The sequence below is a fragment of the Penaeus vannamei genome, chromosome 9, assembly GCF_042767895.1.
Source record: "Penaeus vannamei isolate JL-2024 chromosome 9, ASM4276789v1, whole genome shotgun sequence".
Lineage (NCBI taxonomy): Eukaryota > Metazoa > Arthropoda > Malacostraca > Decapoda > Penaeidae > Penaeus > Penaeus vannamei.
In genome coordinates this window covers 33,078,054-33,093,053 of record NC_091557.1, presented here as the reverse complement: position 1 = coordinate 33,093,053, position 15,000 = coordinate 33,078,054, and the positions used below count along the sequence as shown (strand labels likewise).

At 34.1% G+C, this 15,000-nt stretch overlaps 1 protein-coding gene across 1 annotated transcript in view; it reads left to right on the top strand.

Moving 5' to 3' along the window:
• The window catches only part of Ca-alpha1T (Ca[2+]-channel protein alpha[[1]] subunit T), a 126,350-nt gene that overhangs the window by 95,301 nt on the left and 16,049 nt on the right, over nt 1–15,000 (top strand). The window contains exons 27-39 of the mRNA XM_070124997.1: nt 701–885; nt 1,269–1,395; nt 1,589–1,807; nt 2,786–2,978; nt 3,540–3,677; nt 4,602–4,753; nt 4,954–5,063; nt 6,346–6,357; nt 9,756–9,886; nt 11,247–11,396; nt 12,407–12,528; nt 12,722–12,892; nt 13,477–14,844. Of these exons, the coding sequence (XP_069981098.1) occupies nt 701–885; nt 1,269–1,395; nt 1,589–1,807; nt 2,786–2,978; nt 3,540–3,677; nt 4,602–4,753; nt 4,954–5,063; nt 6,346–6,357; nt 9,756–9,886; nt 11,247–11,396; nt 12,407–12,528; nt 12,722–12,892; nt 13,477–14,844 (3,078 nt within the window). The remainder of the gene's footprint in view (nt 1–700; nt 886–1,268; nt 1,396–1,588; nt 1,808–2,785; nt 2,979–3,539; nt 3,678–4,601; nt 4,754–4,953; nt 5,064–6,345; nt 6,358–9,755; nt 9,887–11,246; nt 11,397–12,406; nt 12,529–12,721; nt 12,893–13,476; nt 14,845–15,000) is intronic.

Genomic DNA, 15,000 nt, shown 5'->3' with positions numbered 1-15,000 from the left:
TTGTGACAATTAAAAAGTTAACTGGCTGCTTTTTCAAGCATTTTCTAAATTTGACTGAGGAATAACAAATTAAAACTAATTAGCTTGAGCACTACCATAATTTCATGTGGAGAAAATTTTGATTAAATCCTCTATGCCAAATATAATCCATATGGTATGAAATTGAAAATATTTATTAATGATTATTGTAAAACTATACATAGTAGTTCCAGGAGTTGCAGTCATTATAGATTTTCATCCAAAATCTGACATTTTGATATAGATATGTTAATAATTCAGCAAATAGTAAAAGAATGGCACACTCGAAGGATTAAAAGCCTTTTTGTATGTGGTTTGATATTTTTACCTAAAGCTTTTTGTGAATGCATTTATCAGCATTGAGAGTCTGATATGTTGATCTGAAAGGCTGTCACCTGTCACATCCTTCTTACAGCTAATTTCATATTAAGTTTTACCAAAGATACATATACCATTGTTACTAATCTCCTGTTATTGATTATATTATTATATAGATCAGCTTTATCCTTTTTTTTTTTTATTTGTCTTGCTCACCAGCTTAGTACAAACCATTATTCCAAAAACTAGTATATTTACCGTTGATGTGTATTTAAAGACCCGATAATACTTTTGAATTCGTGCATGGGAAAAAAAAGAAACAACCACCTGCAAAAAGTAGTAATGACTTTCGTTGTACAAACAGGTGATTGCTCAAGGGCTCCTCTATGGTAAGAATGCATACTTCAGTTCTGGTTGGAACATAATGGATGGTTCGCTCGTCATCGTTTCCTTCATAGATCTCCTTATGTCTGTCCTGGTTTCAACCTCGCCACGCATCTTCGGCATCCTTAGGGTCTTCCGTCTTCTTCGTGCTCTAAGACCACTTAGGTAGGTCACATTTTAGAGGATATTATCAAATAAATGTGAATTTACTACGGTACCTTCTGCCTGTCGTATATCATTAGTGTGAGCCCAGATTACTGATTATGTTTGCTAACACTATGTTTCCCTTTTCCAGTGTCTAAGGATTCTTTTTTTTTATATATTCTTATAAGATCACTTGGAAGGCATTGTAACTTGCAATTACCAGACCAAAAGAAAAGCAGACCAAAGTTCTTAACCATTTATTTTTCTGTAGTCAAAATTGCCTATGGTCTACATCATCCCAGTGTGCCAATTTAAGACAAGTGTTCAGGATAAATGTAAATAAAGATTGATGCATATGTTGATGACAGGAAATACAATTACTGTGCATACACATATTTCAACAGAGTAATCAACCGAGCACCCGGGTTGAAATTAGTGGTCCAGACCTTATTGTCCTCCCTGCAACCCATCGGAAATATTGTTCTCATCTGCTGTACATTCTTCATCATCTTTGGCATCCTGGGAGTTCAGGTAAGCTAAGAAGTAACCTGAATTTTATCATTCTAATATATGATATTTTTGTACTAACAATTGTCAAATTTATATCATACATGTATTATTTTCATATTGCAGATTCTTGGATTCACTTTATGTAGATGAAGCAATATCAGTTTTCACTTACATGAAATTTGACAAATTATCTTATGTTTACTCCCTTTTGCAGCTTTTCAAGGGTACCTTTTTTTACTGTGAAGGTGAAAATCTTAAAAATGTCACAACCAAGGATGACTGCTTGGCAATTCCTGGCAATATCTGGCTCAATCGGAAGTACAACTTTGATGATCTTGGCCAGGCACTTATGTCGTTATTTGTCCTTTCTTCGAAAGATGGCTGGGTCAATATTATGTATACAGGTCTAGATGCTGTTGGAGTTGACTTGCAGGTAAGGAGGAGTATCTTAATGTATAAATGATTCCAAAATAAGTGTTCTCATTTTTATTTTATGAAACCAGAGGTCCTAAGATAACATTTAAAATTAGCTGTAAAAGTTGTAGCAGGAAACAGAAGAATATTGCATTAAGTTAGACTCAGTTTGCAATATTCAATATTAGAAGTAATTGATATCTCTTGACTAATGCTATAAATGACAATGATATTTAATAACAAAATAGGATGTAATCAGTTTCATCCTGTGGTGTAGCTAGACACTTTAGGCTTGGGAATCTATGTCCCTAATGTCACCTGGAAAATGTTGTGTTCTCTATAGTATTGTTTAGTGAATTTTTTCTGCACATAGACGGCTCCAGAACTGCTTAGCCTCAAAGGAGTCAGTTAGTAGATCTTGTGACCTCACTTGATTTTGCCATTCCTTGAGTTTGAAGGAAAATTTTCGTTGTTTTTTTTACCAATGCTATCAATAACCATGCTGTCATTTTTATTATAGACATTATAATTATTATAATGTTAGTCACTACTAACAGCAATATAAGGAACCAGAAAATGTTTCTGAAAATCAAGGAAAAGAGTAAAGAGGTGAGACAGGCAGTACTCATAATTGGCTCATTGGTAACTTGGTACTTGTGTAGCCCTCTATGTGTAAAGTCAATTAATAGAAGAAATTCACAATGGGCATGGCATGTACATACATGCCACCCCTGGTGGGTTCAGGTTATGTATTTATTCTGCCTGAAAAAAATGTGTCCCTAAATTGAGGCCATGGGGGGGAAGGTCAAAAATTGCTCCCTCCCAATTATGCCACTGATTTACTGTTAAATTAAAACAAATAGAAATAATTTGGGTATTACATCAAGCATTCAAACTGCTTTGTATGAGAATTATAAATTTGAATCATATATTTTTTTATTAGAAGGGAAATGTTTATGACAGTAGCAGTTTTTAATTATTCGTTTCCTTCTTACAGCCAAAGGAAAACTATTCTCAGTGGAGATTATTATACTTCATCTCATTCTTGTTACTCGTGGGATTCTTTGTACTGAACATGTTTGTTGGAGTTGTCGTGGAGAACTTCCACAGATGCCGAGAAGAACAGGAAAAGGAAGAGAAAGCTCGCAGGGCAGCTAAAAGGGCCAAAAAGCTGGAGAAAAAGAGAAGAAGTAAGCATCTAACTTCATAACATAGTTTAGAATATATGTTCTATTTTACTTTACCACAACTGTTTTACATTAAAAGGAAGACTTGTTGATTTTGTTTCTCTTTTCTTTAATGTTATCTTCTATGAATTATGATCTGTATTTATCTTTGGATCATTTCTGTTTCTTTCCTCTTACTTATTCTTGTAATGGTATTATTTTATACCCAGTGGCATGCAGAGGTCTAGTGATATCCAGGGCCAACTCCTTGATTGGATGCCTTACAGACTCAAGTATAAAGCCTAGTATTGAGAAATACTTTGAGAAAAGGAGATATTTTGAAGATGTAAGCAAAAAGGGGATACAAGATAAAAACTTGATTCAATTTGAATACAAATTTCAGAATCATTATCATATTTCCCTCTCTGATTGGATGCCCCCTCACTTGGATGCCTAGGGCCACTGCTCCTTTGGTCCCCTGTCTGCACGCCACTGTTGTATACCCATCTCATATAGTTTTATCTTATGATACAGCTGTATGTCTCTTCATTATCTTTCAACTCCTCTTCTTCCTCCAACAATAAGAACTAGAGAGATTCAGGGAAGAGAGAATAAAGAGTCTAGTTGCAGCAGGCATAGACCCTTCCACAGTAGACATCGAGGCGGAAATCAGAAGACGTAGAAGAAGGAAGAAATTGTTGAAGCTTATGAGGCTTCATGAAAGTAATGGGTGTTTATGGGTGAAATAGTTTGACTTTAGAGACTGATCTGTAGAATTAACCAGGACTAGTGTTTCAAGCCTTGTCTTAAACTAACTCGGTACAGGCTGTTCATGATTAGATGCAGTGAATATTTAACAGAATCTCACTTGATACCTGTGCATGTACACATGTCAAAGGTATCTTTTAATTATCAGTTGAGGGTTTATATCATTTGCATAGATTTTAGTAGGAATATATAAATCCTATCTCTAAACCATGTCAACAAAATATTTTAGTAGATTGCATATATGATTACCATTGTATTGATGATTAACCAGAACAAACTTCTTTTTTACAAGACCTGACAGTTGAGAGATTTAATGATTGTATGCACACACACACATATACATATATACACATATATACACATATATACACATATATACACATATATACATATATATACATATATACATATATACATATATACATATATATATATATATATATATATATTTATTTATATGCGCATATATACATAGATATACATGTATACATACATGCATGCATACAAATATATATATACATATATATATATGTGTGTGTGTGTGTTTGTGTGTGTGTGTGTGTGTGTGTGTGTGTGTGTATAATGTACATTCTCATGGTATGTCAGGGGACATCAAGAGAATACTTCAGATTGCCTATTTAAAGGTTACATGGTGTTAGATAAACAAAATGTTTTACATTATTCACACATGATCTCTCTTGGCTGTTACCAAATATATAAGTTGTGAGAAAGCCATAATTATTTATTTTTTTGATGATTCATAGATCATAATAAAATTATTGTTTACAGGTTAAAGGTAATCTTGTAATGCTTGCTGTGTCTGCATGTATAATCATAAGACAACAAGCAACATGCAATATGTGACCATCTCTTCCCCAGAAATGCGTGAGCCACCTTACTACAGCAGCTATTCAAAAGCAAGGCTTTTCATTCACAATATTGTGACCAGTAAATATTTTGACCTTGCAATAGCTGCTGTCATAGGCCTCAACGTCGTCACCATGGCCATGGAATTTTATAAGATGCCAAAGGTGGGTTTTTTTGACATAATTGACACTATGATTAGGCATGCTTAGAGTCAGAAAGTGACTGTTTATACAAAATTTCTTATAATGTGCAGAACAATGATATTGTCATACTCAGGTATATGGCAGAATATAGTCATTATAAATAACAAAACAAATATTGATGTTTAATAAGTGTATTTTTGATATTATGTCTCCTTCAACAGGAACTGGAGTATGCTCTTCAGATTTTCAACTATTTCTTCACAGCAGTTTTCATCCTGGAATCAGCCATGAAAATGCTAGCTCTTGGATGCAGGAGATACTTCAAGGACAGGTAGTACTAGCTGCTTTATCTCCACCTAAATTTTTGAACACAGATTGTGAACGTATGCAAATGAATCTGAATGTTTGGCAGTTAGTTATCAGAGGTTGATTCTGTTAATATTTTAAATTTAGTTATTGTTCATTTTTAATCATTTTACATTCTATTGTACTTCAAAAAAACATAGCAACACATAAAATTTGCAAGTCCAAGAGAGAATTTGAACAACACTTTAGATTCATTTGCCAAAATTCTACACTAGTCACCTCCATTATGGTATTACATTCTTTTTATTAAACCTGAAAATAGGTCTGCATTTTTTTCTTAGATTATTATAACCTAAATGCAGAAATAAGTGACAATGTATTGAGATTGTGGAAAACAATGTACATATATATATTGAATGTATATGAAGCAAACTCTAACTTCATGTTTAAATAACATAGCTTCAGAAGTTCTTTAGCAAAGTATAAACTGATGTACTTAGTACTTCGGAGTTCAGTGAATGAGTGTTTAATATCAGAAAGTGGCAATGATTATATACTGTCAGCATTTTAGATGAACCATTTCTCTAAGGCTTTTAAATTCTCCTTTTATTGAGGTTGGAATACTTAAATTCTTTCATTTTATGAAGCAGTCATTGTTTCCTTTTGTATTAAAAGGAAAAGTACTTCTCTTCAGCTTATTTTAAGAGATGGGGCAAAGTTGTAAAATGACATTTAAGTTTTTTATATTCATGTTTAATACATTTTTTTTATAAATGTATTGTGTAGATGAATGTGATTTAGATAAACAGATATAACCAGATGTTGTAAAATAACTAACACAAGGTGTTTCTTATGTTTGGAGATTGTGATTTATTTATCACATCATTTTTGAAAGAAAAAAATAGTTTATTGTATGTCACATTCATTACTTTGGTATTATGCCTCACCACCATTTATTTGGCTCCATTGTTCATAATGCACTTGTTCACAATGGTATGATGACCCAGTGGGCAGGTCAGGGCATTTGGAAGAGGTTATTGATATTTATCATATTCACTTTTATGCACTACAGGTTTCCTAGAAGGCATGTTATATCATGAATTATTATTCAAGTAATCTAAACTGCTGACAGGGTAAAGAAGTAATACCATAGTTCAGATATCTTAGATTATGATTTACTTCATTTTTGTACTCCTGTAATGATGATCTCACCATGTTTTAACATTTCCCTCATTTTCGATACATCCATCCGTATTGTCCTTGGTGGTCTAACTTTTGTCCCTGCCCCTGGGTGGCCACATCCCCAGCGAGGAGTTTAGGTGAGGGAGGACTGGTTGCAGTGCTTGCCTAGATCTACACTCACTTCTATATACTTGGAACCTAACCTCAGCCTCTAGTAAACTCCTAGCCTTTGCTTCACTCTCATGCTTTTTGAACAGGCAGAATTAGGTCCTCTCCTCCCCTTCCCCTGAAAAAGAGCCCTAGCTTTGCACAGTGCAAGATAAACTACTGCATAAGAGAATGTCATTTAAGTTATTGTAGACTGATTTTCAGAAAGGTTGGGATGAAAAGTATGTAGGTGTCAGTGGAGGTGTTGGTAGTCTGCAGCTATAGTATCAATGTGTGTGTTGCAGGGAGATCATTGATATTTGGCAAACATTTACTAATATGGACAAGATTTTAAAATTTCATACAACTTTAACTGATATTTAAGACAATCATCCATTTAGTTTGGAAATTAGTCTGTCAGTCATACCACACTCATATGGATATATGGTGAGTAAAAATAACATTTTATAATGCTATATAGTTATTCTGAAAAGAATAGCTATTACATCGTTTCAACTGCAAAGTTACCATTTGCTGTTACAAAGTATAAAATATACCATTTAATCTTACCTTTATCTTTTGGCCAAAAAGGTTTAGTTTTGGTAATTTTTTATGCCATTTATATGAAATTCTTAATATTAAGCCAAACAAGAGAAATGATACATTCAGTTTATATTTGATTCAGGTATGATACTTGTCCATTATAGTTATGAAGCCAGTCTAGAGCTTATAGCCTTGTATTGTAATAATAATTGTCAACCCAAACATCAACAGTGAAGTTACTTGCACACCATCCTGTATTTTCCCACAATGTAACTTTTATCATGTATGTAAGTATAAGTTGGGCAGGATATTTTGGATTTTTTTTTTCTCCTCATTAGCCTACTCTAAATAGGTATGTAATCTCCCAAAAATATGCTGAATAATTATTAATTGATAGATAATGCTATGTATTTCACTGTTTGATGGTGTGGGTCTACATAGTTATGTAGCTGGTATTCTAATATTTTTCCCTTTCCCTGGGCTGCAATGCGTATCCGCTAGTGGGTAAATAATCCAGGAATTAGTCATATGTAGATTTTTCAATGTTTTACGGTACCTTTTTATATGCATTTTCCCCTTTGTAATGAATACAACCTCAAGGTTTGAAAGAATAGTGACAAATAGACAGCAATCCATGAATCAATTGTTGTTATCATAGCTTCATTTTTTAGCACTAAACATGACATTTGTGTCAATTGCTGCTTGGTTTGTCACTTACATTCAAAACGGAATTTACAGTTTCTTGGTAGTTACAAACTAACAACAAAACTTGTGTAATATTTGCATAATGTTTTGTGATAACAGATTCGTTGGTTCTGGTATCAGTAGATTTGTTATTATTGCATTCCTTCTCTAAAAGTTCTTAGAGATCCCTAGTGTTTCTTCCTAATTTTAGTTCATAAATAGCTGGGGAAGAGACCTTGCAGGCTAACCTTTAAAAGTCTTTATTGAGGAATAATAGTAAGATAAATTTAGTAAATATAGGACAAATGGAAGTTTTTTATTTTAAAAATCACAAGAATATTACATTTTGATATATTTTATTTAATCTATAAGAAAGGGATTATCATACCTTAGCAATTTAAACACAACACAGGTATGCTAGTTTGAGATTTGTTTGATAGATAAAAATTATAGAAAGAAGAAGAATGAGTAAATTTCATATTATTTATGATAATCTTCCATAACCCATTTACATATTGCTAATATATTTTGCATTAGGAAAGTACAGTTCTTATCCAACAAGTACTTTAAGCAGTCATTATGTTATCAAATGTTTCAGCCTATAATTTGACAAAATGTTTTGAAAATTAAAAAGTAAATGCTCAGGTGTTCTCTATTGTGCATTTAGTCCTCTATATTCTATAACAATTTCTTCTGGATACTGAAGATCATCAGAATATTCTTGCATGCTATAGTAATAGTTTTATTTTTTCCTGCATTACAACATGTGATTTAAGTGTTAGCAAATTGGTTTTATCCTTGTGTATCAAGTTACTTGACCTAAGGCTTTGATGTTTCACACAGATTGTTGACAAAAATTTCATGCTCACAATAAGATATCAGTAGTAACTACATATGTGCATGTGCCAAATTCTAGGCACTATCTGATGCAGATAAATATCATTTATAATCTGATATAGATAAAAGAGTTCCAGATGTTGTTTATAGTCTTAAATAGATATTATAAACAGTAAACTTTAGGGGTAATGTGGCAAAAGTATTCAAATTGTCAAAATTGTATAATCTGATATCATACATAATATACATAGAGTACTCTGATCTACATTTATAATGATCTGATACCCTTAAAACACTCATATTTCTTCTGTGAGATTGAATATTGAATACCCATTGCTGTGTGAGCTAAATAATACAAGTCTGTTGTTGGGTCAATACAGAATCCTGTGCCAGTGGTACAGGTCATGATGGCTGTCTTATATTCTTTTAATTTTGTAATATCTCAAGTAATGTTTTGGCATTATGAAGTTTTTGCACTCTTTACAAATCATTTTTTTACCTCATACCATTGTATGTTTTAGAGAAAAGTGAAAAATATTTAGTCTGTTTTCTTTTTCTTTTCTCAGTATCTTTCTTGTATAATAGTTTCTTATTCCTGTTATGTAAACAGCACTTCATGATAATCTTCACATGAAATATTAGTTAATAAATGAATGCAGAATTTGATATGATGTACAAGATATCTAAAAAGCCTATAACATAAACACATAAGCTGTTGTATACCACAATGCAGTTGTCAGATTTAATGCACAAGAAAGTAATGAAAGTCTGTACTGTAAGAGTTCTTTTCATTTGAAAATAACATCCTTTCATTTAGTTGTCATTGTAGATTTTAGAACTATTTACAGAAATTACTGGAGATGCATAAAAAATCAAAATTACTGTTTTAAAAATTTATGGTAAGAGACAGTTTTATAGAATACAAAGATCTGCATCACAACAGTAAATAAGCATTGGAGATTATAATTGAGTGCCTGAAAAATCTTGATAAGTGTTCAGGACTTTAGAAAATCTTTTTGAACTTCATTTTTCCTTCTTTTTTTCCTAGTATTTTGGATTCTTTTGGATAATCTTTATTTAGTCATATCATTCAAATCATATACTGCTTGTTTTTCTAGCACCTTGCTTTCCAACTAAAGGAACATTATAGTTTATTCATTGGAATTTATTCATTCACATAATTGAAAAATATATATGGAATCTCTTTATAAATAGTTTAGTTAATCATTAAATCGCATGATCATTTAAGTTTAAAATTATGAGTGGGTTTTTGCAATTGTATATTTGTGTGTTAATCTACATTCTCCCCTTCACCACAATTTAGGTGGAACCAACTGGATGTGCTCATTGTCATCCTGTCGGTTGTGGGCATTGTACTGGAGGAGATGAAGAGTGAGATCATCCCCATCAACCCAACCATCATTAGAGTCATGAGAGTGTTGAGAATTGCCCGAGGTATATTTTGTTCCTGGAAATGGTACTCAGTTAGTCTGTTTAGGGTTGGAGATGTAGAAGGCAAAGTAGAGGAAGAAGAAGGAGGGAGAGAGGGAGTGAGAGAATAGAGGAAGAAGAAGGAGGGAGAGAGGGAGTGAGAGAAGAAGGAAGAAAGGGAGGGAGAAGATGAAAGATGGAGAGATGGAGAGAAAGTTAGAGAGAGGAAAAGAGAAAGAGAGAGGGTAAGAGAAAATGGAGAATACGGGGAAAGAGAGAGAGAATGAGAGAAAAAGAGAAAGAGAATGAGTGAAAAAAGAGAGAGAGAGAGAGAATAAGAAAAAAAGAGATAGAATAAGAGAGAGAGAATGAGAGAATAAGAGAGAGAGAATGAGAGAGAAAAAATGTGAAAATAAAAGAGAGAGAGAGAGAGCAAGAGAGAGAGAGAAAGCAAGAGATAGAGAGAGAGAGCAAGAGAGAGAGAGAGAGAGAGAGCAAGTAAGAGAGAGAGAGCAAGAGAGAGAGAGAGAGCAAGAGAGAGAGAGAGAGAGAATATGAGAGAAAGAAAGAATGTGAGAGAGAGCAAGAGAGAGAGAGAGAAAGTGAGAGCAAGCAAGAGAGAGAGAGAGAAAGAGAGAGAGAGAGAGAGAAGGAGAGAGAGAGAGAGAGCAAAAGAGAGAGAGAGAGAGCAAGAGAGAGAGAGAGGGAGAGAGAGCAAGAGAGAGAGAGAGAGCAAGAGAGCCAGAGAGAGAGCGAGAGCCAGAGAGCGAGAGCCAGAGCCAGAGAGAGAGAGAGAGAGAGGTGGAGAAAGAGTGAGAGGTGGAGATAGAGTGAGAGGTGGAGAAAGAGTGAGAGGGAGATAGAGTGCGAGGGAGAAAGAGTGAGAGAGAGATAGATTGAGAGGGAAAATGAGTGAGAGGGAGAAAGAGTGAGAGGTGGAGAAAGAGAGAGAGAGGAAGTGAATAGTAGAGAAAGAGAGAGAGAGAGGGAGAGGGAGAGAGAGTGAGAGAGATGGAAAGAGAAGTGAAGAAAAAGAGAGTGAGAGGTGGAAAAAGAGAGTGATAGATGGAGAAAGAGAAAAAGTAAGAGGTGGTGAAAGGGTAAGAGGTGGAGAGAGAGAGAGAGGGGGGGGGTTAGGAAGAGGGAGGTTGAGAGATAAAGAGATAGATAGAAAGAGAGAGTAAGAGTGAGTGATATATATATATATATATATATATAGAGAGAGAGAGAGAGAGAGAAAATACAGGATTCTAGGGTGTTCATAAATGGGAGGTATGAATTTAAGTCATCTTTTAACATATTAAGTGTACTGTAAGATTGACTATATAAGATAAATCTTTTGATTTATGAAATTAGTAAAAGCCTTTTTTTACCATTCTACTAGTATTGAAACTGCTGAAGATGGCAAAGGGCATTCGAGCATTACTGGACACAGTCATGCAAGCTCTTCCACAAGTTGGCAACCTCGGCCTCCTCTTCTTCCTTCTTTTCTTCATCTTTGCTGCTCTCGGTGTGGAACTCTTTGGGAGACTCGGTAAGGAAATTTAAAAAGATATTTGTGTGATTACCATTTATTCATTTTGTTAGATTAACCTTATGCTGCCATGAAAATTTAGTTTATTGTTGCATTATTTGGTGAAATGTCTTTACAAGTGCCTAGTCACAAAGAAAATTGATTTGTAGACCTTGTAACTTCACCTGATTTTCCCTTTCCTTGAATTTTCAGGATTTTTTTTTTTTTTATGCTATCAATATTTATGTTGTTATTATTGTAGAAGTTATGATTATTATAATGTTACTGACATTGCTAACAGCTATATGAAATATCACAAAAAATAATGCAAAGGATGACAGTTGAGGTAGGTAGTAATTGGCTCATTGATGACTCATTGATTTGTAGAGCCATCTATGTGTAAAAACAGTTAATACAGTAAACCCACGGTGGGCATAGCATGTCCATACATGCCATCCCTGGCTGCATCAGGTTAAGAATGTGATAATTTAAAGATTCATATGCCCTTCAATTGCCAGTGGAGATAATGGTTTTAAAAACATCTGAAGGTTAAGTGGTCTCTTGCCAAAATGTTATGATATATAATGGGATTTAAGTATAGATATAATTTAGCACTAGAATTAATTGTATGTTTTTGTTTTTTTAGCATATATTAAGTGCAGTTCATCATAATGGATATATTTTCTTGGGTTATATAAGAGATTTTAGAATTATAGAAAATGAAAATGAATTTACTGATTGACTTTACAAGCAGTCTTTTTTTTTCTTTCTTTCTTTTGTGGAGTAGAAGTACATTTACATTTCTGGGAGGTTATTATGCAAGACATAATATCTTCCAAATTTTCATAAGCACATATGTCTTGGAATGTATGTGCAGGAATACTGAATATTTGTGTCAGTGAATTGGATCCCCTTTTGCACATCTAATTTCTTTAGCTAGGTGGATAGATGTTTTATTTAGTGCTGGTGCTTGATATGCTTATGCAAGCCTAAGGCATTATTCATAGTCTCATTACTGGTTTGTTCTTTAGAATGCGATGATAGCCATCCATGCCAAGGGCTAGGAGAACACGCACACTTCAAGAACTTTGGTATGGCTTTTCTCACACTCTTTAGAGTAGCAACGGGAGACAACTGGAATGGCATCATGAAAGTGAGTAAAGCAATAGTAGTCTAATGATTATTGTGAATTAAAAAATGATTTCATATTTTGGTATGTATGATTTATTTTCTTGAAAGTCACAGATACATCTAAATTTAAAGAATAAAATAATTTTTCTATGTGATCTATAAAGTATGCAGGCTATGACAATGGAGTTTAAATTAACTTGGTAAATCATCTTCAGGACACACTAAGGGACAATTGTGATGACGAGCCAGACTGCGTCAAAAACTGCTGTCTCTACCCTTTTGTGGCCCCCATTTTCTTTGTTGTGTTTGTCCTGATGGCTCAGTTTGTGCTGGTCAACGTCGTCGTCGCTGTCCTCATGAAGCACCTCGAAGAGAGCCACAAACTGGTATGTATCCAAATGCAAAGCTGAAATCCTCATCATCATTCACATCTTAGGGGAGAATTGCCTAGTAAACATGGTTACATGCCTTGAGCAGAAGGTATTTCATTGCCCTACATATTCCAGTTGTTTCACAAGACATGTTATGTTTCACTGTGCATGTGTAACATCACTGAATGAAACTTCTGCTATGATGGCTCAGTTCAAGGATAATGTTTGGTATGCCTTTCATTTGCATGGGATTCCCTGAGGAATATCAACACTTACAGGGTCTCCCCAAACATAGCATCTCAGTCATGATACAACATCCATAGAGCTGCACTTACTTGTGACAGCATCTTGGTCTTTATCTTAGACTGCACATATTTCACCTTTTAACTCTTTATGATAGATCTCATTAAACTCTTAATGCTACTTCAAACTTTTGATCTTTATTTCCACTTTTAAGCTCTATTTCTTGATAAGTGGGAGTTTGCTTATTATTTCAACTTATTGATATGTATCTTTATTTTGAAATTGAGTTGTTGTTTTTTCTTCAATCAATTAGTTTGTATGAGTTGGTCTTTGACTATTTTCTGTTTGGCTCTCAGCCACCTGAAGAAAGGGATGATGGAGATTCGTCTGAAGATTCCTTAGATGAATCACCAGATGAAGATGGGCTTGACTTCATTGATGAAGGTTTATATGAATTAGTGGAGGACAGCTCTGATGATGGCGATGAAGTCAGGGCTCATGATGAGCATGAGAGCGTAAGAAAACACAATGCAATGTTTAGAAATGAAAATGACAGCATGGAAGAAGTTAGACAAACTGATTCGCAACTTCAAAATGAATCAGGACATTTAGAAAAGGGAACAGACAAGAATATGGATGGCCAAGAATGGGTTATTGATTTAGTGGCAGACAAAAGCCTCAATCATGAGAATGACCATGTATGCACAAGTGAGGATGCAGCAATCCTGCCAGAAGGGAGAAAGAATGTGGTCAATCAAGGAAGCATGTTCACTCCAAGTCGAGAAGGAATATTTAAAGACACACATAATGTAAAGAGTGGTAGAGGTGAATCTACTACATGTAAAATTGAGTTTTCAGATAGTGTCATAAGAATACTATATGATGAACAACGGCCAGCTGACAGATCAAGAGAATTAAATGAAATATCTAGAAAATCTGTCACAGATGAAGAAAGAATATGTCAGACTCAAGACGACAGAAATGAAGGTGGAGGAAAGAACAGGGAGCATAGCATGTCATTGGAGAGTAATTTGAGCAAAAAGGACAATATGACATTAGATATAAGACTTAGGCTGGTCAGTTTGATTGAAAACTGTAGATTTAAGTTCAAGAAAGAGAAATGCAACAATACTCCACCCAGTAACCACAAATCAAGAAGATCTAGCAAAAGGCAGGGTATCAAAGGAAATTCCTCAAATGACAACACTCAGAAAACAAAGCAGAATTCAGACCAATCCCCAGGAGATAAAACTCAAGTAAAGAAAGATGTTAAAATAAAGTTTATAGAAAGCCTTTTAGAACAGAATATGATACTAGAATATAATAGTGAAATAACAGAGCCGCTTGAGAAACATTATAACCAAAAGGAAAGTTTGAGGAGCATGAAAATTTTGGAAGACAAAGCATGTAATACTGAAACAGAATTTCTGTATTCTACATATGATAGGAATATCACAGTTAGTGAGAACACACAAGACACCATAGAGTTTAATGAAACCAAAGATGATGATCTCAGCATTCAGAAAGGTTCAGTTTTCAATAAAACTCCAAATATTTCAGCTTTTGAAAAAGATACTAAAAGGAACTGTGAAAATGAACTAGAACAAGATGCTAGAAGAGGGTTCTGCTCAAATAACACAAAGGGAGATCATTCTATACGTATGTCAGATTCCCAAAAGCCTCTAAAAGAAACTGGTGCAAGAAGAAAACACTTAAAGCAGATTTGACATTCTCAAATTCAGCCAATATTCATTAGTGTGCGGTCTGCAATGCTCAAATTCTAGAACTAAAAGTATTCAAAGAAAACCAGTTTATTGATAAGATATTTGTGTAATACTCGGTTGAGTTTCTCAGTTAACATCTGAAAATTTTGGAAGATT